This window comes from Trichoderma virens, assembly GCF_000170995.1.
Source record: "Trichoderma virens Gv29-8 chromosome Unknown TRIVIscaffold_5, whole genome shotgun sequence".
Taxonomy (NCBI): Eukaryota; Fungi; Ascomycota; class Sordariomycetes; order Hypocreales; family Hypocreaceae; genus Trichoderma; species Trichoderma virens.
In genome coordinates this window covers 2,789,715-2,813,745 of record NW_014013744.1, presented here as the reverse complement: position 1 = coordinate 2,813,745, position 24,031 = coordinate 2,789,715, and the positions used below count along the sequence as shown (strand labels likewise).

The 24,031-nt window shown below is 48.2% G+C and overlaps 10 protein-coding genes across 10 annotated transcripts; 4 read left to right on the top strand and 6 right to left on the bottom strand.

Annotated features, from left to right (window-relative positions):
• Positions 1 to 358: 358 nt before the first annotated feature.
• TRIVIDRAFT_190930 (uncharacterized protein) lies at positions 359 to 1,957 on the top strand (the record flags this gene model as incomplete). Its single annotated transcript, XM_014102799.1, has 2 exons — positions 359 to 361; positions 488 to 1,957. 2 exons carry the CDS (start codon positions 359 to 361, stop codon positions 1,955 to 1,957), a joined length of 1,473 nt encoding a protein of 490 aa, XP_013958274.1.
• Positions 1,958 to 1,972: 15 nt separating this feature from the next.
• TRIVIDRAFT_209017 (ankyrin) lies at positions 1,973 to 4,610 on the bottom strand (the record flags this gene model as incomplete). Its single annotated transcript, XM_014102798.1, has 1 exon — positions 1,973 to 4,610. One exon carries the CDS (start codon positions 4,539 to 4,541, stop codon positions 2,172 to 2,174), a length of 2,370 nt encoding a protein of 789 aa, XP_013958273.1.
• A 1,997-nt stretch (positions 4,611 to 6,607) lies between these two features.
• On the top strand, positions 6,608 to 7,592 carry TRIVIDRAFT_45753 (uncharacterized protein; the record flags this gene model as incomplete). The annotated part of the gene is made up of 3 exons (XM_014102797.1): positions 6,608 to 6,745; positions 6,816 to 7,194; positions 7,258 to 7,592. The coding sequence occupies 3 exons, from the start codon at positions 6,608 to 6,610 to the stop codon at positions 7,590 to 7,592; spliced, it is 852 nt and encodes a 283-aa protein (XP_013958272.1).
• Positions 7,593 to 7,705: 113 nt separating this feature from the next.
• Positions 7,706 to 8,707, bottom strand: TRIVIDRAFT_58123 (uncharacterized protein; the record flags this gene model as incomplete). The annotated part of the gene is made up of 5 exons (XM_014102796.1): positions 7,706 to 7,958; positions 8,067 to 8,071; positions 8,174 to 8,370; positions 8,446 to 8,554; positions 8,639 to 8,707. The coding sequence occupies 5 exons, from the start codon at positions 8,705 to 8,707 to the stop codon at positions 7,706 to 7,708; spliced, it is 633 nt and encodes a 210-aa protein (XP_013958271.1).
• A 1,716-nt stretch (positions 8,708 to 10,423) lies between these two features.
• Positions 10,424 to 12,096, top strand: TRIVIDRAFT_221319 (uncharacterized protein; the record flags this gene model as incomplete). Its single annotated transcript, XM_014102795.1, has 3 exons — positions 10,424 to 10,943; positions 11,009 to 11,098; positions 11,156 to 12,096. The coding sequence occupies 3 exons, from the start codon at positions 10,424 to 10,426 to the stop codon at positions 12,094 to 12,096; spliced, it is 1,551 nt and encodes a 516-aa protein (XP_013958270.1).
• Positions 12,097 to 12,343: 247 nt separating this feature from the next.
• TRIVIDRAFT_45350 (uncharacterized protein) lies at positions 12,344 to 12,730 on the bottom strand (the record flags this gene model as incomplete). The annotated part of the gene is made up of 1 exon (XM_014102794.1): positions 12,344 to 12,730. One exon carries the CDS (start codon positions 12,728 to 12,730, stop codon positions 12,344 to 12,346), a length of 387 nt encoding a protein of 128 aa, XP_013958269.1.
• A 1,367-nt stretch (positions 12,731 to 14,097) lies between these two features.
• On the top strand, positions 14,098 to 16,084 carry TRIVIDRAFT_58121 (uncharacterized protein; the record flags this gene model as incomplete). The annotated part of the gene is made up of 3 exons (XM_014102793.1): positions 14,098 to 14,793; positions 14,859 to 15,854; positions 15,917 to 16,084. 3 exons carry the CDS (start codon positions 14,098 to 14,100, stop codon positions 16,082 to 16,084), a joined length of 1,860 nt encoding a protein of 619 aa, XP_013958268.1.
• Positions 16,085 to 18,449: 2,365 nt separating this feature from the next.
• TRIVIDRAFT_148028 (uncharacterized protein) lies at positions 18,450 to 19,236 on the bottom strand (the record flags this gene model as incomplete). Its single annotated transcript, XM_014102792.1, has 3 exons — positions 18,450 to 18,765; positions 18,834 to 19,070; positions 19,136 to 19,236. The coding sequence occupies 3 exons, from the start codon at positions 19,234 to 19,236 to the stop codon at positions 18,450 to 18,452; spliced, it is 654 nt and encodes a 217-aa protein (XP_013958267.1).
• Positions 19,237 to 19,890: 654 nt separating this feature from the next.
• On the bottom strand, positions 19,891 to 21,272 carry TRIVIDRAFT_190926 (uncharacterized protein; the record flags this gene model as incomplete). The annotated part of the gene is made up of 4 exons (XM_014102791.1): positions 19,891 to 19,974; positions 20,077 to 20,195; positions 20,246 to 21,175; positions 21,221 to 21,272. The coding sequence occupies 4 exons, from the start codon at positions 21,270 to 21,272 to the stop codon at positions 19,891 to 19,893; spliced, it is 1,185 nt and encodes a 394-aa protein (XP_013958266.1).
• Positions 21,273 to 22,040: 768 nt separating this feature from the next.
• TRIVIDRAFT_45331 (uncharacterized protein) lies at positions 22,041 to 23,079 on the bottom strand (the record flags this gene model as incomplete). The annotated part of the gene is made up of 2 exons (XM_014102790.1): positions 22,041 to 22,313; positions 22,495 to 23,079. 2 exons carry the CDS (start codon positions 23,077 to 23,079, stop codon positions 22,041 to 22,043), a joined length of 858 nt encoding a protein of 285 aa, XP_013958265.1.
• Positions 23,080 to 24,031: the final 952 nt, after the last annotated feature.

Below are 24,031 nucleotides of genomic sequence, written 5' to 3'. Positions count from 1 at the left end.
TAGACCTATGTATTCAGTCTAGCCTCGGACTCGTCGGGGCGGGTCAAAGGATTTATTGCCCCCTCCCCAGTCGGATTTTTGCAAAGGATCCCACCAGGAAGGTTCGTCATTAAAGTTGTTTGACGTCGGAAGTCGGACAATGCCATGGAGGTCGAGTGTTATCTCATGCCGGAGCTGTTGAGGCGGGCGGAGTCTCGGCGGACTTTAGGCAGCATTAGGATTTCTCTTCTCACTTCTTAATAACATATCTTCTGCCGTAATTACCCTTGGACAACCAAGCTTGTATCTTGTTTTCAAGTTGCTCTTGATACAGCGTGGCTTTGGGTTGGCGACAGCCCGTCCATGACCAACGCCCACGATGGCTTCCTCCCCTGAGACTTCCTCCCGCCGCGAAAATGGCTACCGCTATGATTCAATTTCCGATCCGAATGCGTCCTCACAAAACGAATCGTCCTCACTGTCATCGTCGCCCGCTCCTACAGCAAAGCCGATGGTCCGGCTCCTTGCCCCCGATCTCCAGCGTGGCCTTCTGATGGCCTTGATGGCCATGGACCATCTCGCTCTCGGTCTAAATACTTGGCAACATGGTACAAACATTGATGGGGAGATGGACGGTCTAATAGTGCGCCGCTGGAACTTCACCACTGCCTATGTCGTTCGCACATTGACCCATCTCTGTGCCCCGGGATTCACGTTTCTTCTGGGAATGGGTGTTGTCCTTCTCTCTCAGTCCCGCACACGTCTCGGATGGTCGGCCGGCAGGCTGATGCAGTACTATGCTATAAGAGGCCTCGTTTTGACTGCAGTCACGACGGCGATCGGATTTCTAGCGTCTGGAGGTCAACTATGGTTCATGAACGTGGTCTTATTCTCACTGGCAGTCGACTATGTTTTGGCAGGAATGATGTGGCTGTTGATGGACCGGACTGAGAAGTGGCTCAGCGGCGTGCTGGAGAGAGGCCTTTTGATGATGGATAAGCGATCTGGGGCTGTGCACGTCGCCGGGGATGATGACAATGAAGATGAAGAGGGAGGAGTTAGCCAACCTTTACTACTTGGACGAAGACACGCTGCCAGAGAAAGCGAGAGAGCAGCAACAGCTTCATCGCTATCCTGGCATGTGCACAACATCTTCCTTGTCATTCTTAGCGTCGTCACCATTTGGTGGAATATCTGGTTGTCTGAAGACAATGGCCGCTGCAGCGTCGATACAGAGGGATCAGACGGTTCCGCGTCGACTCAATTCGTCCCTACATCGAAGCATCCTTTACTCGCCATCTGGTTCTGGTTCGTTTCCAGTGAGCACGTCATGTCAAATTTCCCCCCTCTGGCGTGGCTCTCCTTTGCCATTCTTGGACTTCTCTACGGCCGCATCCTCTCTGTCAGGAAATGGACAACGTCTGCTATTGCCATCGGCCACGCATCTGCAGGTATCATCTTTTCCATCCTTTTCGTTCTCACCAGACTTTTGCGTGTAGGCAACCTCTCGGAGGATTGTCTGCATACGCCTGCGCAGGATGTCCAGACTGCCAACGAAAACCCCTATCTTGCCTCGGCAGCATCATTTTTCTACATTATCAAATACCCTCCTGATGTTGCCTTTTGGGCCTTTACCCTAGCTAGCAACTTGTTTCTGCTCGGAGCGTTTAGCTCTATCCCTGTGCACGTTGCAAGGCAGTTCGGTATGCTTTTGAGCTTTGGCACATCATCCCTTTTCTTCTATGTGGTCCATCTAAACATCGTCATGTCTCCTGTGGGGACATTGCTCAAAAACCTGTTTGGCACAGAAGCCGGGCACTCAGATCCCATGCATCCAGGAAGCACCAGGGGCATCACCAACCTTTTTGCGTATTTTGTGCTATGGTGTCTTCTACTGCTCATCATGTGGCCAGCCTGTTTCTATTATAGTCGCTTCAAGAGCACAAGGCACGCCGACTCTTTATGGAGATTCTTTTGAGAAAGTATTGCAGTTGAAGAGAACCAAAAACAATTGGCATTAATCTAGTTGGTATAGATAATAGATATGATCATCGCTCGTGTATAGGTAATTACATGTATATAGAAAAACGTATGCCCGCACCAAAAAAAAAAACTGCGCCATATCTATGCATTCCATGTCATAATTGAATATATATGAAGAGAAGATATATAATCAAAGCCGTCGTAATTCGTTATTTCTTGAGCCTATATCTTTGCAGCCAACTACCCTCCTTTTTTGGTGGATTGCTCTCTCTTGTGTTTCTTGTGGTTGTTTCTCTAAGTTGCTGTTGATACTTTTGCTCTCGCTGCTGCTCTTCACGTTGCTGTTGCTTTTGCAAGTGCTGCTGCTGCTGCTGCTGCTGTTGTTGTTGTTGTATTTGATCTCGCTGCTTCTGCTGCTGTTGTTGCTCCCACTTATGTTCAGCTCTACTCAATGTTGCAGCCGCATCCCAGTAGTTTCTCTTCTGAGCCACATCTCTGGCCAATTCGCCTCTTCTATTCCGGATCGTAGGATTGGCCCCTAAATCGCGTAATGCGCGGATCACTTCTCGTCGCTCTGCCTCTCCATCTTCGGCAGATCTAGCAGCATAATGAAGCGGCGTTCTTCCATCAGTGGTCTGGCAGTTCGGATCGGCCTTGCCGCGTTCAATGAGCATCTCTACAGTAGCAGCAGATGCATAACGCGCAGCCAAGTGAAGAGGCATGCAGCCACCATCAGCACGAGCGTGAACATCCGCGCCATGATCAAGAAGATACATGGCGACGGCCATGTGATCACACTCGACGGCGAGATGCAGCGGTGTGAGTCCATGAGGATCGCATGAGTCGGGAGGCGCTTGGCGCAGACAATTGGCCACAGTTTTGACATCGCCTTCCCACGCAGCATCCAGTAAGACATCTTTTGGATTCGGAGGTGGATTTGTATTATGCGAATCAAGTCCCGCTGTGCTTGCATTGGCGGAGCCATGTGACGGAGGCTGCTCAACGGATGGTTCTGAGCGAGGAGGAGTCGGTGGGTTCGGCACGACTTTTGGAGGAATTCCCGTTGTCTCAAAGTGTCCTTTGGATTTAGGAGACAGCTGTGGTGATGGAGGAGGTCGGTTGGGTATTGAGGCTGCCGGCTGTTGCATCGGTATTGATGCGTCTATGGTTGGATTAAGCCTAGCAGAAGATTGAGGGGGCGTGGGTGCATTCGGTGTAGCGATGCCCGGTGATGGTCTCTTCAAAGCTCGACTGCTGCTCGTTAGTATAGCAAGGCAACGGGAAAGGAGGGAAGAGACGGACGCGTAGATATTCGACATGAGAGTACCGAGTTGTAATAACTGCTGTTGCAGCTCCGCATCAGCAGCCTTAATCTGCTCCTCACCCTCATTCTTATAATTGTATGAATGCCAGAAGCCCTCTAGGCGGCCAAGAGCTGTGCTATCCTGCTTGGCAGCGCCGGAAAAACTCGCCAGCAATTTCGTCATCTTTTTCAATGTCTCACTTGTGCTGTCAATGGCGTCTTCAATGTGAGACTTGAGGACCTGTCCGGTTTCGTCCTCAATAAGGTCCGGCCTAGCCTCTAAGCACTCTTTCATTTGTTGAATGGTGTCACGCGTGGTGGAAATCCTAGTAGAGAGAGCGCGGATCTCATCTGGGGCGTCGTTCACGTTGTTGAACCACTCTACCCATTCTTTTGCCTTGTCGGCATGCTCAGAGAGCGCCCGAATCCCCGCGTATGTTGCAAATGACGTTGGGAACTTGTTAAAGAAGCTGTCTGAGCCCCTGCGCTCATGCTTCGGACGGCGCGAGGGCGAGATTGGCTGCTGGGCAGAGCTATGCTGAGAATGGGAATTTCTATCATAGCCATCTACGGAGGCAGAGCGATGTCTATCCGAGGCAGCAGACGGTCTATGATAGGGAGAGCTGCCTCGCTTCGCAGGCTGTGGCCTATTATTTGCTGATGCTGAAGGCGGATAGCGTCGGGCCTCCTGCCGGGCCTCCCTTGAAGAGGCGTTCCATTCAGATTTAGGCGCAAGATGTGGAGAGGACGGAGGTACACCTGTAGCTGCTGCACCTCCATACCCGTGTCGATCTCGCCGTTCATGACTCTCGCTCCGCTGCGATCGCGAGGGTACTGGCGATTGAGGTTGGTGTGTCATATCTCGTGGTCGAGGGATTTCCGAAGAGGAATACCTACGTCGAGGAGGCGATCGCGACTGGCGACTATGGTGGCCATCTCCGCTTCCTGGCATTCGTTGGCGAGAATGAGGCGATACGGAGCCTCGAGATAGAGACTCCCGTCGTGGCGGGCTTCGAACCCTGCTGGATGAAGCTGATGGAGGCGGCATCGTCGGTCTCTGAACTTCCTGGTGCGACCTAAATTCCTTCGCCACAGTCGGCCGCTGGAATTCCGGAGTCGGGCGCTCGCCCGCAGAAATAGACGCTCGACGACGCCGTGGCTCGCCCGATTGCTTCGTCAAGTCCTTTTGTGCATCTTCGCGACGGTTTCGGGAGAAAAGGTTAGAGCCCATCGCCTTGACAGAGCTCGATCGAAAGGGCAGCTTGCTGCGAGGCATCGGTTCGGTAATGGCATTTCACGGCGGTATGGGATCTTGTTCTGGAAGGTTGCGCGTCTCGTGTTGTCGACACATGCATTTGTGTGTGTATAGACAGAGGAAGGGAGAAGAAGAAGAAAAGGGAAGGCCTCGAGCCCTTGACTCGGCCCTTCAGCTCATCCTGATGCTGTTGCTGCAGTCAGTCAGTCCATAGCCACTGCAGCCTGCTGCCTTCAAGAGCACGAGGACGCATTCGGCATGACGCTATGAGCACGAGGCCAGGCTTCGAAGGTGGGTGAGACGATGTCTAGTGTGGGAGCAGCCAACCAGCCACACGGTGGCTTTGCAAACTTCTTATGGGGCAATGCACAAGGTTTGGTGTGGGTTGAATATAGTGACAACTACTAGTACTCGTAATAGCACCTCTCGCTATCACAGGAATGTTGGCTGGAGGGGTTTATGGCAGCGTCCGTGAAGAAGAAAAGACTCATTCCCTAGGTCTCCCAACTCGAAGTCCTACCCGAAGAGAGCACCAACGTGAAGCTGTCGGCAAGGTCGGACTAGTCATATTACATTTACGGCGCGTCCGGTGTAACCTCTTTGAGGAGGCGATTGGGCAATTAGGAACACTGTAATCACCAGATGCCGAGGTTCTAATTTATTCAAGAGTACATAAAGGTATTGTACGAATGCTTCATGTCCATCCCAATAGGAGGCTATTACTGCGTTGGAATGGGGGTCATGCAAGATGCGCGCATCAAAGATCCGTGCAGGTAAGCAACTGAGATCTGCTCTGCCACTCTCCTTGCATACTCTGTCTCTAGGGCATATCAAGGCAACAGTAAATTATTGCCGAATTCTTCCGAGATCGGCCTGTGCGAGACAACAGGTTTCAATCACTTTGCCCTGCAACTCCCACGTTTATCCTCAGATGATCACAGCCACACCAGGCGAGTACCTCGTACTGTTTTAAGAAATCGGTATATAATCCTTACCACAACTCTACCTCAGCGCTGAGTTCGTAGGGCGGGCTTAACTACATGTACCTAATAGTTAAGAGGCGGAGATAGCTTCAGATTGGCGAGATAGAAGATGAAGTAGCTCTGAAAGATGACATTCATCCCAATCAGATGACGCAGTTTTCCGCTACTAGATGCAGGGAGTGATTCTTAATTGGCGGGCGGGAAAACTGGCGTCATCGTTCACGCAGGCATCAAACGTGCAAAGGTGTCACTTCTATTAAGTCTGCCTGTCGCCCAGAGTTGTCCGTCTTTATCTTTTCATTTTGTATATTTTCAACAACCTATATGAGCCTAGGTAGGCAGTGGGTAACCATTCGGAGGGCATAATAGAGCATGCACATCTCGAGAGCGCCAAATTCCTGCTACCATTTCCCTTTTCGCACACTACTACCGTTACCCTGAACCCAGCCATTTGCTGCACATGAAGCTGGGGAGCAGCCAACATTATACCAGCTGCTTCTAGTAAAGAAATGGATTTCCGAATCACATTCCATCGCCATTTATTTTGTCATGTAAATACTTTTTTTTACCCAGCGCGCTCGAAGGCCTGGTGGACACCCTGTGTAAATCTGGGAATAGCCGTCTTGTCATATCCATGAAATGGCATATAGCCATTTGGTTAGGTATAAAAATGGGGCTCTGCTCGCCATAGTTAATGTCCTGACGGCTTGGGCAACATGTCTTTGGTAGCCACGTATCCAATCCATATTACATATGCATGAGCAATATACAAATACCCAACGATATTCGATATTAGCTATTTCTTGTCTTTATGAGACATTTTAGCGGATGAGAGCGTGTATATATGCGATGAAGGTATCAATTTCTCGAGCAATTCGTTGGAGCCCCTCAGCTTGGCGACGGCAGCTCTCGACCTCGGTTGCCAGATACTCAAATGGCTATGACAGTACAATCTCCAACCTGAGAATTGACAAGAACACGCCTGTCATATATCAAGGTAATCAAAATGATATCAAAAATGCGTGCACTTTACTTACACAGTGTAGGGTTTACAGGAAAAGCGGTAAATACGAGGACCCCTCACTGTTGTGAAATGTCATACTGATGACGAGACAATGCCTTCAGGCCACTGCAAATGCCAAAGATACAATTGCCTATGGAACTCGCATAGTGGGTGGCGTATCACCTGGGAAAGGAGGTTCGACGCACCTTGATTTACCAGTCTTCAATACCGTCGAGGAAGTGAGCACCACTCCCCCCTCCAACTTCTGGCACACCCCCCTAGGGAATCGTGTTCTCATGCTATTCGCAGGCCATGAAAACGGTCCGACCTCATGTCAGTGCTGTTTTTGTACCTGCTCAGTTTGCAGCCAAAGCCATAATAGAGTCTATAGAGGCCGAAATTCCCCTGGTTGTATCTGTGGCGGAGCATATTCCAGTGCATGACATGTTACGAGTACATGAGATACTTCGTACACAGAGTAAAACTCGGCTCGTAGGGCCAAACTGCCCCGGGATTATAGCTCCAGAGCAATGCCGCGTTGGAATTATGCCGTATAAACAGTATCAGAGAGGCAGCATAGGCATTGTGTCCAAGTCGGGGACTTTAAGCTACGAGGCTGTGGGTGCAACGACTGCAGCCGGACTGGGACAGAGCATAGTACTGGGTATGGGTGGTGATTTACTTCCAGGTGAGAGATAGTATTGGGCTTATGCGTACACAGGTTTGAAGAGTTTGGCTAACACTTTGGTAGGCACTACCTTGGCAGATGGCCTCAGACTCTTCTTTGAAGATGAAGAGACGAAGGGCATTATTGTAATCGGGGAAATTGGCGGAGAAGCGGAACTCAGAGCAGCTGAGCTGATCCGAGAATATCGACAGTTGACTCCTCGCCCCAAACCAATCGTAGCAATGGTAGCCGGGAAGACAGCTCCACTTGGAAGGATCATGGGCCATGCGGGTGCTGTGCTTACCACTAGGGACATGCCTGCGGATATCAAAGCAAAGGCACTTGAGGATGCTGGTGCAGTGGTAGTTCCGCATCCAGGGGTCATGGGAGTTGCAATGAAAAAATTGCTTGAGATGTAAACAAATAGCTAAGAGATCGAAATACAAATAACAGAACATGACTAGCGTAGCAACCTTTCAGAAATGCATAAACTGATGACGTGAAACAAAACAGCAGAGAGCCAGAACATTATCTACCCCCCGGGACCTCGTCTTCGTTTTATCTTCTTGTGAACTTCATCCATGTGGCGCTTGGCATTGTCTGGCCTCTCTAAAATGGCCTGGCAAATCCTGCATTTGGTTCGAATGGGCTTACGGTTGGTATCCTCCGCCCATTTTGGGTGATGACTCCAGATGTGTTTCTCAAGTTCTTTTTGGTACTGGTAACGTTTGTCACAATCTGGTAATGGGCAATTCAATTTTTTGTCATGCCATCCGATATGACGACTGTAGGATCACTGAGCGTTAGTCAAATTTTCTTCCATATAGCCGACAGTATAAGACAGATGAAATACTGTTAAAACATTATCATGGTGGGAAAAAGGGTCAACTTACTTGAGCTGGTATCTTTTTTCGAAAGATTTCGAGCATCCAGCTCTATCACAGACAAAAGGCAGAGTCATGGTAGAAGATCCAGTTGGAGATGACGAGTCCACATCAACCCCTGAAGAAGGAGGATGTTCCGGCAAAAGACCTGTAGCTGAAGGCCCGGAGGGGTCTAAGTCCATGGCGTCGAAGTCATTTTCATTACTAACAGAAGACGAGAAATCAGACAATGAAAAAGATAAAGGAGATGCAGAGTCAACAGCAGACGTATGATCTTCTGCTTCGTTCGTATCATCGCTCACTCGCACCCGGTCTCCCATCGGCGAGTCGCCATAGGGAGTCTAAGTCTCCTTTTGGGAGCGGACGATTTGAGACGAAACGGGGTAACCATCGGTGTCAACAGAAAGGCCAGTCAATTCCCCAACCCCCAGGGGCGTATGATCCATGCTTAGTAGCAGGCGGCTTGGGTCGATAGTGGTGGACCCTCCTTCCCATTCCTGTGCGCCATGTGTGGTGATTCCGATAGGTTGACGCGCAGTTATATCCGCTTCGTCAACCTGGCAGGCTTGATCCTGTTCAACATATGTTTCATCGCCAAGCATGGGATCGGGGGCGCCGTCCCTAAAGGCCAGTTTATTAATGGAATCCATTTGTGTAATATCCTGCCTAGAGCCGGTGCTCAAGCGTGCATAGCCAGGTTTGTGTCATGTGTATGCAATAATAGCCTGCTTGATGCCGACCACGACGATATTATGATCCACCTCGTTTACTTCTGAGAGTATCTGGGCCAAGATTGAGTGGGTAAATGCAATCCACCCTTCAAGTGCCGTTGACTAGAGTGCAAGGTCCGGTGGCGTAGTTGCTCTTCAGAGAACTGTAATGCTCCAGCTGATGGAGTGACACACCATCTACATGTACGCAGCAGTCTTACAAAGACCAAATTGGGAATGAGTATTCAGCTGAGGAAGAGGGCACAGTGTATCCTCACCAAGCTTTGTATAATAGTATCTTTGATGCTGCGACAGGGGAAGATACTAGGGCATAAGCTGAGAAAGAAACGAATATTCAAATCAGCATGGATTAAGCTAAGGAATTAACAACAATATATACCGTATACATGAATCCCGTATAATGGGAACGGGGTTCTGTCGAAAGAGAGATAGAGTCTTCTTAAGTGCACCTATCCCGACAAATGCAATCTAGGACCTAACAATGTAGATTCCGTTCGATTCTTGGTCATGCCAAAATGTGTACACCGTATTCGGCAAAATGGTGTTAGTCGTTGACTGAGCTGGTGTGGGATGTGAGCTGCGAATCCTGGCTGCTTTGACGCGGGTGGCCAACCATCATAAGTAAATAAATCCTTGTCGAGAGCGGAGTCCTACTTCAACTTGGCAGTGGAGACATATCCTACAAGATGAGGGAGCACAACGAATGCTGATAGGTTGATGCAGCTGTTGATGTTTTATTCGCCTAGCAATTTGGGAACCCCGTCTAACCGAAGTTTCCTTTCGTTGTTTTCACCTCGTATCGGATCAGAATGCCTTGCATTGCATCTCCTGTCAGTGCATATCTGCCCAATATGCCCCCCAGATAAAAGACAATGGTGTTGATTCAACCGACAATGACTTCAAGACCTCATTTGCGCGCCATGGACCAAACACTGGCCAACACATGTAACCCCTGCACGCTGCTGTATGAAGACCAGAGGCTTGCATAAGAGGCCCGCAAGGCTTGCTGGCTTATACTCTGTAAGCCCCCCGCAGCTGTAGACCACCCGCATGCGGTCTGTTCACCCAATAGGATGGTCTCGATTAATTCGATGGGATTCCGTGGGCTCCATCACAGCCTGGCCCAAAGGTCCTCATTGTAGGCCGCCCGAATATGTCTGAGACGCGAAAAGGTTAAGATTGCGGAGAGGGCGGCCTACAGGCTGACCCAACAGTCGACTATGTAGCACGGCATCCAATGATACGACATACTCTCCGTATTAGCCCCAAATCATGTCCTGCCTTGCAATACGCAAGGTCACGTACGATGATACTACGCAAGAGCTGCATGGCTGAGCCACGGCTTTGCACGATTTTAGGAACGCCTCTCGAATAATTTAAGAAGAGGCGACCCTGTGCACGAAAACCGGCTTTAAACCAAGAATAATGGAGAATAAAATCTATCCTTTTGGTCCATTACGCCTTGAAAACGCCTTTTCTATTTGGTGTAACTAAATTTCAGCTTGAAGAAAGCCCGTTTGGCTTTGGATAAGGGTATCGCAAGCATGCCATCCGTCACCCGTATGCAACAATGCAGTCCATCATGTTATACTTCCTACACTAACCAGCTCTCGTATTGAAGGCGCCAACGTCAATATGCGTACGCCTATTCCATTGAAAGTGAAGCTCTCGCGCCGATTCTATGAACCTATCCTCCTCGAGGTCGCATTGAAGAAGATTCGACCGCCAGCCCTCTCCACTTCTCAACGCCAGCCTAACACGATGAATGATAATGCCGATAGCGCGGAGCAAACTTTCAAGTGCTTTGTCAACAGGCTTGCCCAAGTCTGTGACAATGTTCGTGGGGAAAACGGAGCCACCGTGGCCAGCATCGCTGTGTTGGAAGAACCTGATGGTGTCCGATATATCATTGGATTCAACAATCGAAGAGCGTCACAGCTGCCTGAGGTTGAACTTTTTGTCAAGCAATTGCTGGCCATCGTGGCGAAACCAAAAGGGAGACCTGCAGATGGCAGTTTGCCAGTACAAAGAGAGGCTCTGTGGCATATACTCAGATTTAATGGGAATCGTGTCAGGTTTTACCTTACGGGTACCGCAGATTGGTTGTCCAAGTGCATTGATGATTACGATAGACGATATGAGAAAACCTCTTTAGGTGAGTCGCCTCGCCACCTGCAATGAGCATGTGACTAACTTTTATGTTTTTTTTATGGATAATAGCATCGGAGGCATCGCAGTTCAGGGCACAACTCTCCCAACTGGAAGATTTGATCAAATTCGAGAAGGACAAACAGCTTGAGGAACAAGAGTGTACTGTATCATGTGAACTCGCCCGAAACTACGTATCGCTGACGGGGTTATATACAGATTTTACTGCTTGTGAGACGCTCTTCACATTCATTCACCATGCTCAGCGTCGAAAATTTGGAGACTCCATTTCAGAGCAAGCAAGAGATGGCCAGATAAACAGCTCCAAACCATGGATGGAGCTTCGCCATTTTGTTGGCCGCTTGCACTCATACTACCTCGCCGTTGAGACAATAATTCGCGCGAACAAGTTCTGGGATCGGCTGTTTCACGATATCAAAGTGACAGTCATTCCATCAGCTCGGGTCATCCCACATCCATTGAGTGGAAGGAGACCAAATGCCCACGAAATAATGGGAAGAATGTCTTCTTCCAAAGAGATTATAGAGCGACACCGTTCTATGGCTGTGGAGTTGCAAAAACACGGCCTAGACGAAAAAATCTTGACCGAGTGCAATGACCTTTCCCAGACGCACATGGTCCATGCTGAAGTCCTTGTTTTGGATTATTTGTTGAGCTACCTGCATGGCTCTAGTGATGCTGATTTCTGGAATGACTGGCGATATATTGGGAGCAGCAAGCCAACATGTCGACTCTGCCATTACTACTTCATTGAGCATCCAGGTGGAGTGCAAGTTCGCGAGTCCCACAAGAATCTCTACCCTCACTGGCGCGTCCCTGACGTTTTTGACGAAAATGCAATGAAATCGACAACATCCATACTCAACGCAATCAATCAGAGAACTAGAGAAGACGCAATACGATCACTCGAAGATCAAATATCTCAAGGTCGGGTGCATGACTCAAACTCGTTTTCAAAATCCATCGCGACTGAAACTTCAATCAGTGAGCTCGTTTCCGGAATTACAAATTTGGCAATTCCCGACACCATCGAAGAAGAGGATGGGCGAAGCATTGCAGGAGAACCAGATGACAAAGAAGAAGAAGAAGAAGGCATAATTGTGTTTCGTGGACGTAAACCGTTCCCGTCCCAAAGATAAAGATCACTCTTGTTTAGTGCTCTTTAAATCAGGTCACGAGATAGAATATGAACAATGGTTTGTATATGGGATATCAGCCCAATGGTGGATACAATATAACGTTATTTCCTTCGTATTTGATGCAAATGATCTGGATTAATCAGCGTTGGTTGCATAATCTACCCGCCTTGTTAGATCCCAACTGATCAATTATATGTGCAGCCCATCCAAACTGAAAGCAGTTATGGAAATTTGGTTTGTCGACATATTATTCATCCTTCTCAGTCTGGCAAAACGTGATTGTGTTGCCAAATGGGTCAATCACAGTAAGTTCTTGAGAATCCGGTCCCCCATACCCCTTTTCTATCCCTGGTCTCATATATCGATACTTCTTGGTGATAAGCCACTCGTGATATCCAGTAATCCCCCGTTTCATCATGACGCGAATTTTTATGCCGGGGCTCCCATCTCCATGATGTTCACTGAGGTGTAGAATGAGGCCGCCTTTGGAAATTTGACGATACAATGGTGCATTATTGTCAAAACGGTGGTCCCAGTCCACCGTGAATCCGAGGAAATCGAGGTAGAATTCGTCGGCCGTTTTGACATCAAAAATTCTTAAAATTGGAACAACGGACTGGAATTCAGGATCCATAGTATGTTCAGTAGTTTGGAGTCTTTGAGATTTTGGGGAAAAGATGGAAATTGCGGCTAAAACTTGCGATATGAAGAGGTTCAAAGAATCGAGTTTAACGCACATCTTCTTGATAGTGAGGCCGGAAATTGAACGCTATGATGGTAGCTTACACGTGACAAACGACAACATCAACTAGCAACACAAATTATTTCTAGTGAAGATTTCATGCGGAAAACAGAAAAGCACAATTATTAGACTGTGGAATCTTGTGGAATAACCGTCGTCAGTGTCTCTTGCAACTTCTAGTGACCAGCGACCGAAACACGCAGCGCAATGCATCTGTCAAACTGAGAACACCAATCGTCATGCTGGCGTCCACTGAGAAAAACGCAATGGTGGAATGAAAGATCGATACCGTTGGTTAAATAAAATGCTAAAACCGACTCACAGCTGAACCAACTCACAGTTTTAGAAACAGTACCTTCAATCATCTGTGCTAGATCAACAAGTCTCAGGCCGTGTTCGGGCCATGTATGGCCGACTTCGGGTGCGGGGGAGTTGGACCCGGGCAATTCAATCGTGCTGGAGACGATCCATAATTGAGCTTTAGGTGAGAGGAGCCGGTGCGGAGGTGCTGCTTTGGGTCAGATCTGAAGAGCGCGATAGCGGAGATCGATATCCGCAGCCAGTCTCATGACCACATAACTGACTGCTTGCAATACCTGCAAGGGAAATCTAACTTGAGTAACCAGGCCTTGAGGAAGACCCAAACTATTGTTTAGCAGACTAATACATGATGTGTATTTTGTATGCGTAGTGGTAATGCTGATCCGTGACGTCCATCATTGTCACACCCAACGCAGTGCATCAAAAAGCGCACAATGCAAGTTGTGCTCAATGATCACACTAGACTTGTGTCTTGGGCTTATGGGTACATACACTGTTTGGGGACGAATTACCGCTAGCCATGTGTACATGTAGTATCAATCAATAGCAATTGGCTGGGCAGAGTTCTTCTCCATAAGCAAGTCTCGGGTCGTTTCCGGGCCATGTATGCCGACGCAGCTGGCTATCACCACTGCATAGGTAGTCTTTAGCTGGAGAGCACAATATCGCAGTCAGCGGTCTAGATGCAAAGTGGCTTTCGTCTTGCAATAAACGATATCGGACACCAATGGGCTATTGCCTGCCCACATGGACACTGTGAGGTATCATGACATGCATCTCTTTGATGTTGTTTTCTGCCGTGGGCTCCGAACAAGCGTCCCCTCGGTATCAGTATATATAGCCCACACTCATGACCTGAATTATTTCTCCATGTACTCTAATGTAATTCATTGGTAGCAGTTCTTAGCTTTTGTTATACCGACTTCATTACCGATAAAATGGCCCACATCATCACATTACCCACGTTCAAACAACAGGGCAATGTCTCGCTATCGCACGCAAGAAACATTGCCGAGCGCTGGGTAAGAGACTTTGAGCATGCGCTTAAAGGAGACGATAGAGAAGCATTGGAAAAATTGTTTGTCAAAGATGCCTGGATTCGCGACTTACTGTCTTTCACCTGGGACTTCCGCACTCTTCAAGGTCGCGACAACGTCCTCAACTATCTTCAAAATAACCACAATGCCAGCATTGGCACTATTCGACTTCGCGACCATGGCGCATTTCAGCCTATCTTCAAGAAGCCGTACCCGGATATGCAGTGGGTCGAGAGTATGTTCGACTTCGAGTCACGTCACGGCCATGGAAAAGGGATGCTTCGATTAGTCCTGGACGGCGACGATGGAGATCAATGGAAGTGTTACTTAATACATTTTACCTTACAAGAGATTAAGAATCATGAGGAGAAAACTGGATTTACTCGTCCAGAGGGCTATGTTGACACAGCAGGCGGCAACTGGCAGCAGCGACGCGAGAGGCAAAAAGAGTTTCTCGATGCAGATCCAGCTGTGCTCATAGTCGGTGCCGGCCAAGCTGGTCTTTCTACTGCCGCTCGCCTGCAGCAACTTGGAATACCAGCGTTAATTGTTGAGAAAAATGGCCGTGTTGGCGATAGCTGGCGCAAACGTTACAAGGTATGACATGATGGCCCTCTCCAATTCCAAGGCTATTCTACACACGCTCACTTAAAATCATGTAGACTCTCATGACTCACGACCCGATTCAATATTGCCATCTCCCATATATCCCATTCCCTTCCCACTGGCCGCTGTTTATGCCCAAAGATAAGCTTGCCGACTGGCTTGAAGCTTACGCAAGCTTGATGGAGCTCAACGTTTGGTGCAACGCCGAACTCTTGAACACCTCATTCAACGAGGCTACCAAAGTCTGGACTGTGACAGTAAAACGATTTGATGGCGCAACACGTACTCTTAAACCAAGGCATGTTGTTCTAGCGACCGGAAATGCGGGTGACGCCATCATCCCTCATTTTGAGGGTATTGAAAAGTACAAAGGAGCTGTATACCACGGGAGCCAGCACAAGGATGCTTCGGAACATCCCAACCTCTCCACTAAACACGTGGTTATTATCGGATCAGGGACTTCAGCGCATGATCTCTGCCAGAATTTTCACGAATGCGGCGCTGCATCGGTGACGATGCTCCAGCGTGGTAGTAGCTATATCTTGACGGCAAAGAAAGGCCTCCCAATGCTTCATTCAGGAACGTACGAAGAAGGCGGACCACCAACTGAAGATTTGGATGTTAATAGCCAGAGCATGCCAATCCCTGTTCAGTTTGCACTGAACACCTTTACTGCAAAGGCTATCAAAACCGTCGACAAGGATATCATAGACGGTCTGATCAACGCCGGATTTCAGCTCGATTATGCGGAAGATGGAAGTGGCATCTACCGTAAATACATTACCCGTGGAGGCGGGTATTATATCGATGTTGGATGCAGCCAGCTCATCATTGATGGAAAGGTCAAAGTGAAGCCTAATCCTGGAGGGATCAAATCCTTCATACCGGACGGGTTGCTTCTCGCAGATGGATCTGAACTCAAGGCAGATATCGTCGTTATGGCGACAGGCTACCAAACAATGCGCAGCACAGCGCAAAAGCTTTTTGGAGACAAAGTCGCCTCACGGCTAGGAAAGGTCTGGGACTTGAATGAAGAAGGCGAAATAAATTCGGTAAGACTCCTGACGTATCACGTTAAAATTGTACTCGATCTGACAAACTTTTTACTCCATAGATTTGGCGATACAGTGGGCATCCCAATTTTTGGTTTATGGGTGGTAGCCTTGCTCTATGTCGGACGTACTCGAAGATGTTGGCATTGCAGATCAAAGCAAGCGAACTGGGTATATATGAGGCACCAGAGAAGCAACCCATGAGCAATGATGAACAAAATGAAGTCTAGTTTATAAAGATACATTTATGGCAGTCGCTACTTTCATCGAGACTTAATCCCAATGATTGGTGTTGTTTTGCTATGGCCCCCGTTTCAGCTCGCGATATTGTGTTTGCATCAGCACCCATGCGGGGTTCGATAGCTTACTCTAAGAAATCGTATACTTTTTCTGGTAATCTGCCAGATATCTGTATCATTCTGAGTGTCAATATTAGGCTATTCCGCTGGAGAAAGTGGAACTCAAGCTGCTCATGAGCAAGGTTTCATTTTGACAAGATATAATTCGATATGCCCCCTATGACAGTGTATCCTATGACGTGATATTTAGGAGTCGTGATTATCCCTTATTGAAACATGCCTTGATCGACTCGCCAAACACGGGGAGGAAGCAATATTCCAGGACACACCACGTAAGCATGCATTCTACCTAGTGTGAAGTCTAGCGGTAGCTATTAATATGGCGTCGCCAAAATTGTTCAGCTTGCCGATAGCGGAAAATCCGATGCGTTAGACAGCGTCCCATTTGTGGATTCTGTTCTAAAAGGGGTTTGAATGACATTATCCGTATAGCCAACAATACTAGGGCTGAGGGTTAAGATTCCAGAATTTGTAAGCAAGCATTTATGATCTTGGTGTCGCTTTTCGGTGGGGTGGATAATTGCAGATCATTAATAATTTATGTTTCATAGATCAATTGGAGTACAGATTTCCAGAATTGAAGGGGACAATATTTCTCTCCAAGAATCCATTACCTGTCGACGCGCCTAATGTTGAGAATCTTAGAGGTCATTTGTTTATATCCGCATCGTTGTTTTCCCAGTAAAAGCTCACCAAATTCGGCACTATTTGATTTGACAAGTATCATTTATGACTCCCGATTCTACACGGACCCTCCATATTTGAGCACCGCCAGCGATTTGCGGATCGCCCAGATGCTTCCGCACCCCTTGCTGTAACGGCTATTGCTACTGTCATCATTCCAAGGATACAGTACGAATACAGAGTGATAAATGGCTGCCATTCCTTGAGGATGAGATTTTGCTAGCTGCCATCCACAGCTTATAGCTTGAATCGATGTATCCATTGCTCATCCTGATGACCCTGTATTTGCAACAGGTAGAATCATTGAGTCTCATAGTCTTATTGCTGCTTGCAAGATGTATATGCAGATTATATAAGAAAACCTGCATTGTCGGTTAACTCCGTTTACTCAACACTGACACATAGAAATCAACACATAGCTCGGCTCACGAGAATTGGTCAACCCCCACGTTATAAACTTTGGAATGGCATCAGCGATACCCCTAGAATATTCTTCATTCCCACCACGGAAGTAGAGCGAGGGGGGAGGATTAGGGCCTTTTGGGTCGCCGAGGCGTTTGACGCGACCTCGGCATTAGGAGCAGCCTAGCACCATTGTCTCTTTCCCTTGAAGCCAACAGCCTCAGTGCGATGTGACAAGGTGACATATCAACTTCCAGAGCATGGTCTTGCGAGATATTTCTTTAGAAACATGGATGCTCCTCCGTCTGCACTATCTCTCTCTTTGTTCCCTGGCGACTAGTGGTCTTCGGCATGTTTACTACTTCCTACAGCAATCCTACAACCAGGGGCGGTCAGTTGACTATCAGTAGAGAAGAATCGACTACGATGCTATATATCAAGGTATTTTGTCGTGGAACGCCGATTTGAGAGATTTCTTGCGATTAGTTTGTTGTCATTCGTGTATTTGTTTTCGACTTGAGAGGGCACGGCCCAACTTTCTGCCCAACTTTCTACGAGCACATTAGTTCATTGTACTATCTATAGTACCGTAATACCAACACCTCATCTTTCCTGTCAATACCGTCTTCGATGACAGTGTCTTTTAGACAGGACCAACCGAGCGCTGTTTATCTAGCTGTGATACTTTGGCGGCCGTCATGCGAGGCGTCAGCAACACAATGTTCGAAACGATCAATCGGCATGGTATTTTCAGTGTCTTCATTTCCCCTCGTTTCTATATCGTATTCGGCAGGGCTTCAGATCCGCCGTTGCCAGGGAAGCTCTGGTTGCTCATCTATGTGCTGACAATCTCTGGAAGGCGATGGCTAATGGCAAGGCCTTTTAGAAAGTTGAAGCTGTAGTAGCGGAAAGTCGGTCGGTATCGGTCGGCACGAATCGGCTTCCTGTTGAGTTTTATGATTTGCAGTATCTGTTGTAGTATATACATGAGGCATGAAGGAAGTGGGCGTTGAGCAAAGAGGGTGCTTCGGGAGATGCAAAAAAAACGTAATTTGTAAATCGTGTTAAATGTGAGTATTCATTGCCTCGTTAATATGTCGTCTCTATCATATGCAGTCTATATCTTTTTTTTTTTTTCGATTTCGAGTCTTCATAAATCTGGGACCGGATCAACTTTCTTGATAACCTTGGCTGGCGAACCAACTGCAACAGAAAAGTCGGGGATCGACTTGGTAACGACGCTGCCTGCCCCTATTGTGCACCCCTTTCCAATCGTCAAGCCCGGCATGATGGTGGTGTTGCCTCCGATCCAACAATCGTCCCCGATAGTGACGCTGCCGCCGTATTCGATTCCGCTGCGACGAGATTGCACTCCGGTCTCGTGTGTTGCGCCAAATATTGACACATTGGGACCGAATAGAACGCGGTTGCCGATTGTGACCATTCCGCAGTCAAGAATCACCAGGCTGAAGTCGCACAAGCACAAGCTATAGTCAGCACCCAGCAGCAAAGCACTAGCATTCGTTTGACGTACTTGAAGTTGGCATAAAAGTTGTCTCCAATCGATGTGTTACACCCGTAGTCGATGTTGAAGGGCGTCTCGATGAAGGGGTTCGTTCCGATCTTGCCTAGCATCTCATTCAAGATCTTCTCCCTTTCGGCCACTAGAGTGTCATTCGTGGCGTCGTCGGGGAAATAGCTGTTGTATTTGTGCATAAGTCTCCGAGCCCGAAATCTTCCCTCGATGAGCTCCGGAGCTTGAGAATTGTAACTATAAGGCAGAGATTAAAAATCCGCGTATGACTAGGCGGATGCAAAGGAGGCGGGAGGATTTACAGCATCCCTGATATCATCTTTTCGTAATCTTCACACCACGGGATGTGGGTGAGAGTCTTTGCGTGCTCAATCGCAGCTGGGTCTTTTTCCGTGCTAGCCATGACAACAAAGACGATTTTATTTTTCCAAGTCAAAAATCACCACCAGATGGCCAGGCTATGAGGAAACTCTAACGAAGAGGGGAAGGAAAACTCGGTTCGAGAAGAGTCCTCCGCAATAATATACCGAATCTCTCTTATGCCAGCGAGGACAAACGTGTTCATAGTCCATGTCGTTTGCCCGAGCTCAGCAGCGGGGGCATTTTGGAGCCAGTCAGCAACACCCTTTCCCCCTTCGCACCCCCCTCTCATACCCGTTTTACTTTTAGGATCCCATAGTCAAAATGGATCAATAAATTGGATGTTGATAGTGTCCGAAGAACAACCGCTAGCAGTAGGAGGAGGCTACGAGACTTAGTACATGAACAACCCTCTGTACGGAAATACCATCTCAGCTTTCGGCCGATCCGGCTACTCCCCACCGCCGCTGTGGGGATTTTCAGAGACCATTTTGAGATGAGTTTCACTTGTTATACGAAGCACGGGGCTCCCGTCCGCTATGAGCGCGTCCCTTGTAAATCGCGCTACAGGCACTTGGCAGCATACCTGTACAGGTAGCATGCCTCATTGCTGAAAGGCTGTACGTGTACGAGGGCTGAGCCGTCCAGTACTACCTGTAGTTTGCTTACCCCTGGCTTGTCGTCAACCCTTCTCTGGCTACGGCTGAGCCAGCTCAACAGCTCGCTGTGCCGCACGCCCAAAATCCGATTCGACATGGAGCCCAAGCCTAGCATCTGCGAGCTGTCATAATGCGCTATGAGTTAGTCATTTGTCACAAAAGTGCGGTGAAACAAGGGGGTATAGCATATCCGCCAGGACCAATCTGCTGGTTCTTGTACTCACCAGCTTCAATCCTTCCGTCGAGTTAGTTCCCTGAAGCCGCACGACAAGTGGGACGGCCAGGGTCATCTCCTGCGCGGCTCCAATGATGGATTCGGCAATCATGTCGCACCTAGTGATTCCTTCACAGTGTCAGTTCAGCTTCTGATAACATGGGCGTCTCCAAGCACACCTCCATAGATGTTAATCAATATCGCTTTTACCCGCTCATCTCCCATGACGATTCCGAGAGCTTGTATCATCGTCTCCTTGGTCGCCTGACCCCCGGCGTCTAAGAAATTAGCACTAGCCCCGCCGTGAAGCCCAATGGCATCGTTCGTTACCATCGCCAGGCCTGCTCCGTTGACAATGTTTCCAATGTTGCCGTCCATTTTAATATACACCAGGCTGTGCTGTTCTGCCCTGACCTCATCGTGCACCTCCTGGGTCGTATCGCGTAGGCGGAATATGTCTGGCTGCCGCTTTGCTGCATCATCGTCCACCACAAGTGTGGCATCGAGACATGCGAAGAGTCCAGTGCTCAGTCGCGCCAGAGGGCTGATTTCCAGCAGCGTGGCGTCCTTTTCTCGGAATATTTTGTACAAGTTGGTAAGAACATCCGCGAGGTTTGTCATCTCCTCTCTTCCAACGCCGAGCGATGTGGATATTCTTGAGACCAGATCCTCGGTGATGCCTTGGGAGAAGCTAAAGGTGAATGAAAACTCCTTTTCAGAAACATTTTGAGGCATCTGCTCATCCTGACTGGCACTATCGTTATATTTGGAAATAATAACCACTGGGCAGTAATTCTCTCTGTCAATTGTCATGACCAAGTGCCACTGATCTTCATGGACCAGGCTTTCGGAGACCAGAACTTGGTTCACGGTCAAGGACCGGTGGTGGATATTTTCCGAAGTGACCTGGCGGTTGAGCATTCTCGTAGCCAGATCCAGTCCTTGTTCTAGATTCTCGACTGTCTGGATCCCCCCTCTCAGGCCATCCTCAAAAAGGAGTTTACCCGAGTGCCCACATAGAACTTGAGCTCGAAAAATGCAGTTCTTACCCAAACTCTTCACTGCGTCCTGAGCTTCAAGAGGTGTCCGCACCAAGATTCCGCGAGGGACTGGAATTTTGTGCTAACATTTTCTTGTAAGCGTTTAGTAATCACCTTGGGCATAGCCAACGCACAGCTCTGAGTATGTCTTGCGTCTGATAGCCATGTAAGGTAAGACGTCTCAGCTGCTTCGCAGGTGAGGGCCGAGCATTATTGGCCTATTGCAAGGGCAATCTTAGTTACTGAGTCCCCAATCAAATTCTGCGCAAAAAGGAGAGAAGCTAGTTGAGTTGTGATACCAGACCTTTGGTAGTCGAGTCAGGACCCCCGCCCGGATCATCGTAGCCTGACAGAAGCTCATTGGAGCTCCTGATGAAATTTAGTTATTGTTGACGAAGAACTAGTCGCTTTTAACTTGTTTTTGAATCAACAAAATGCTCATGGAAAATGATTGGAAAAAGTTTTGTTCGTTGAAGCCAATTTCTGATACCTTTCCGTATAGAAGAGTTTCTGGTTCAAGGTGGCCCTCGAACATGCAAGTAGCCGACTTCCAGCGTAAGATCAGATGCCACCTTACCGGACACGGAGTACATTCTACCGAATATTCCGGCCTCAAAAAGTATAGGCTTTGTCACGAAGGTCTCCACAAAGCATTTCGTTAGCTAATAAGCTCTGAGGCTTAGAGGGATTAGGTCCGGCGGATTCCCACTTGGAACATGGCCCACTGTCAACGTGACATTGTGGCCTAACGGTATAAAGCACATCTTGGTTGAAAATACGGCATACTTTGAGCCAGAGTACCATAGACTAAAAGGAGAAGCAAGTGTAGAACTACCTGAAATTACAATACTCTACTAAATTCACCTGTATATAATTCAATGTGTCAAAATGTTTCAATTTTGAGCAGCTTTTCAAGTGAAGTGAACTGGTGTGTCTATGTCTTTTTGATAATCGAGGCCTTCATGATGACAATTCCATCCTTCTCTGCTACCACTTCAAATATTTTGCTGTCAGTAGCCTCCAGTATGTCCAAAGTTCGTATCTGATACTCCTCACCAGCATAGACTGGTGACATGGCCCTATAACTGATTTCATCGGGCCCTGTGCCGCTTCCATGAACGTCTCTCCAGTAGTCTAGCAAGTTAATCACATTGAGAGGCCCATGTACCACAACGCCAGGGTGACCCTCGGCAGTTCGAGTCCAATCCTCATTGTAATGAATCTTGTGACCATTAAATGTCAAAGCCGAGAATCGGAAAAGGCCAACAGGCGACCACGACAGTTTGCGTACAGGAAAAACTGTAATCAGGGGATTAGCCGAAGCAGGCGTCGTATAAACCCAGCCTTGACAAGTACGTGGAATACTCACCGGTACTATCATTTATTACATCAGAAATAGAAGACGGGGCTAGGATGTTACCGTTGACGCTCCTAAGCGCTACACCCTCTCGAGAATTGGAGTGTAGCACTGGACGAAACACCCATGACCGTGTATCAACCAATGCCAATCCTTGTGATCCATACATCTTTTTTTCTACTTCAACGAGTACCATCTCACCAGCAGATCTACTCGTCTTCGCCACCGCACTGATCAGCTTTGTGTGCTCTTCCGCCTCCTCCCCGACTCTCAGGGGGTTACTTTTATCAAACTTCATATTACCACCTGCCCACATCCTCCTTGTAAAAGGGGCAGGCGCGTTGAACGTCCGGTCACTCCCGTCAGCACCAAGTTGAGCTTCGAGATCGTCAGGCGTGAAATAAACAAGGTGATGAGCAGGGGGGATTGGTGTGCCCGCGGGCGCATTCATCCGGCGTGTGTCGTGGCCGTTGAGGACTGGTCGACCGAGCATTATTGCAAGCTTCTGTATTTGATTCGGGTCGATGTATTGGCTACGCTTGGTGACTTTGTGCGCGAAGTGTTCCATCAAATGAGACGCTGCTTCCGCAGCTGATTTGATCTGGGGAGCTGGCATCGTTGATACCTGACGAGCCGTCCGGGAAAGCAGATGTTCAACATGTCTCATCCCGCTTCGTGGACCTCTCATGACGTTTGTATTTCGTAGGTATTCGGATGGTGCGGTAAATGCGCTCTTGGATTATGAAATACAACTATCATAAAAAATGACACTCAGTGGTTGACCGATATTTGTCAATTTCGCTCCCAAGGCCGTGTCTCCTTATTATTCCACCTCCGAGACGCCCGCAGATCGATCTTTGGTCGAGACCGAATTGACCCGATCGGCTACTGGATTTCTCAAGATGCCGACTCTGAATGAATTTAGGGCAAATTTCAACCATTTTGCTATAAGCTTACAGCGGCCGGCCATCCACTAACACCAGTGTTAGCTGCTTAAAATCATATTGGCTAATTGCATTTATTTTGTCTTCAAAATTGGCGTTACTGCCCCGTGCGTAAACTAATAAGACTGCTTACACTGGTAGCATATGTGCCGAAATGTTGGTAAGCGTTCTTGCTTCATTCTGGACAAAAGTACGGAGTACACGCGAATTTGTTGAATAATCACGAGTATTGAACCTTCGCCATCCTCGGATGACACTTTGGTGTTACTCTCTTCACTCCACAAATAGTGCAGAGCCGTCGGTCTTGTAAAAGGAGGTTGAAACATCACAGACCCCCTTGCCCCCTAGACATAGCCCTCTCATACCTACTCCATATGGAATTATATTCGCTCGGACTCAAGGCCGCCGCTACAAGGCTCTCAATAACGCCGTCAGCCGCCATGTGTTGTCGTTCAATGTCGAATTAGGAGGCGGCATTCCCGCATGCGCATGCGACGATGGCGGGGATAACACGGTAAGTGCGTAGCAAGACTGATAACTGTACGGAGCTCATGTGGTAACAATGGCATCATTAGCTAGCGACATCTCTGTGCCAGATCGCATGAAAATACATTTTGGGAAAAA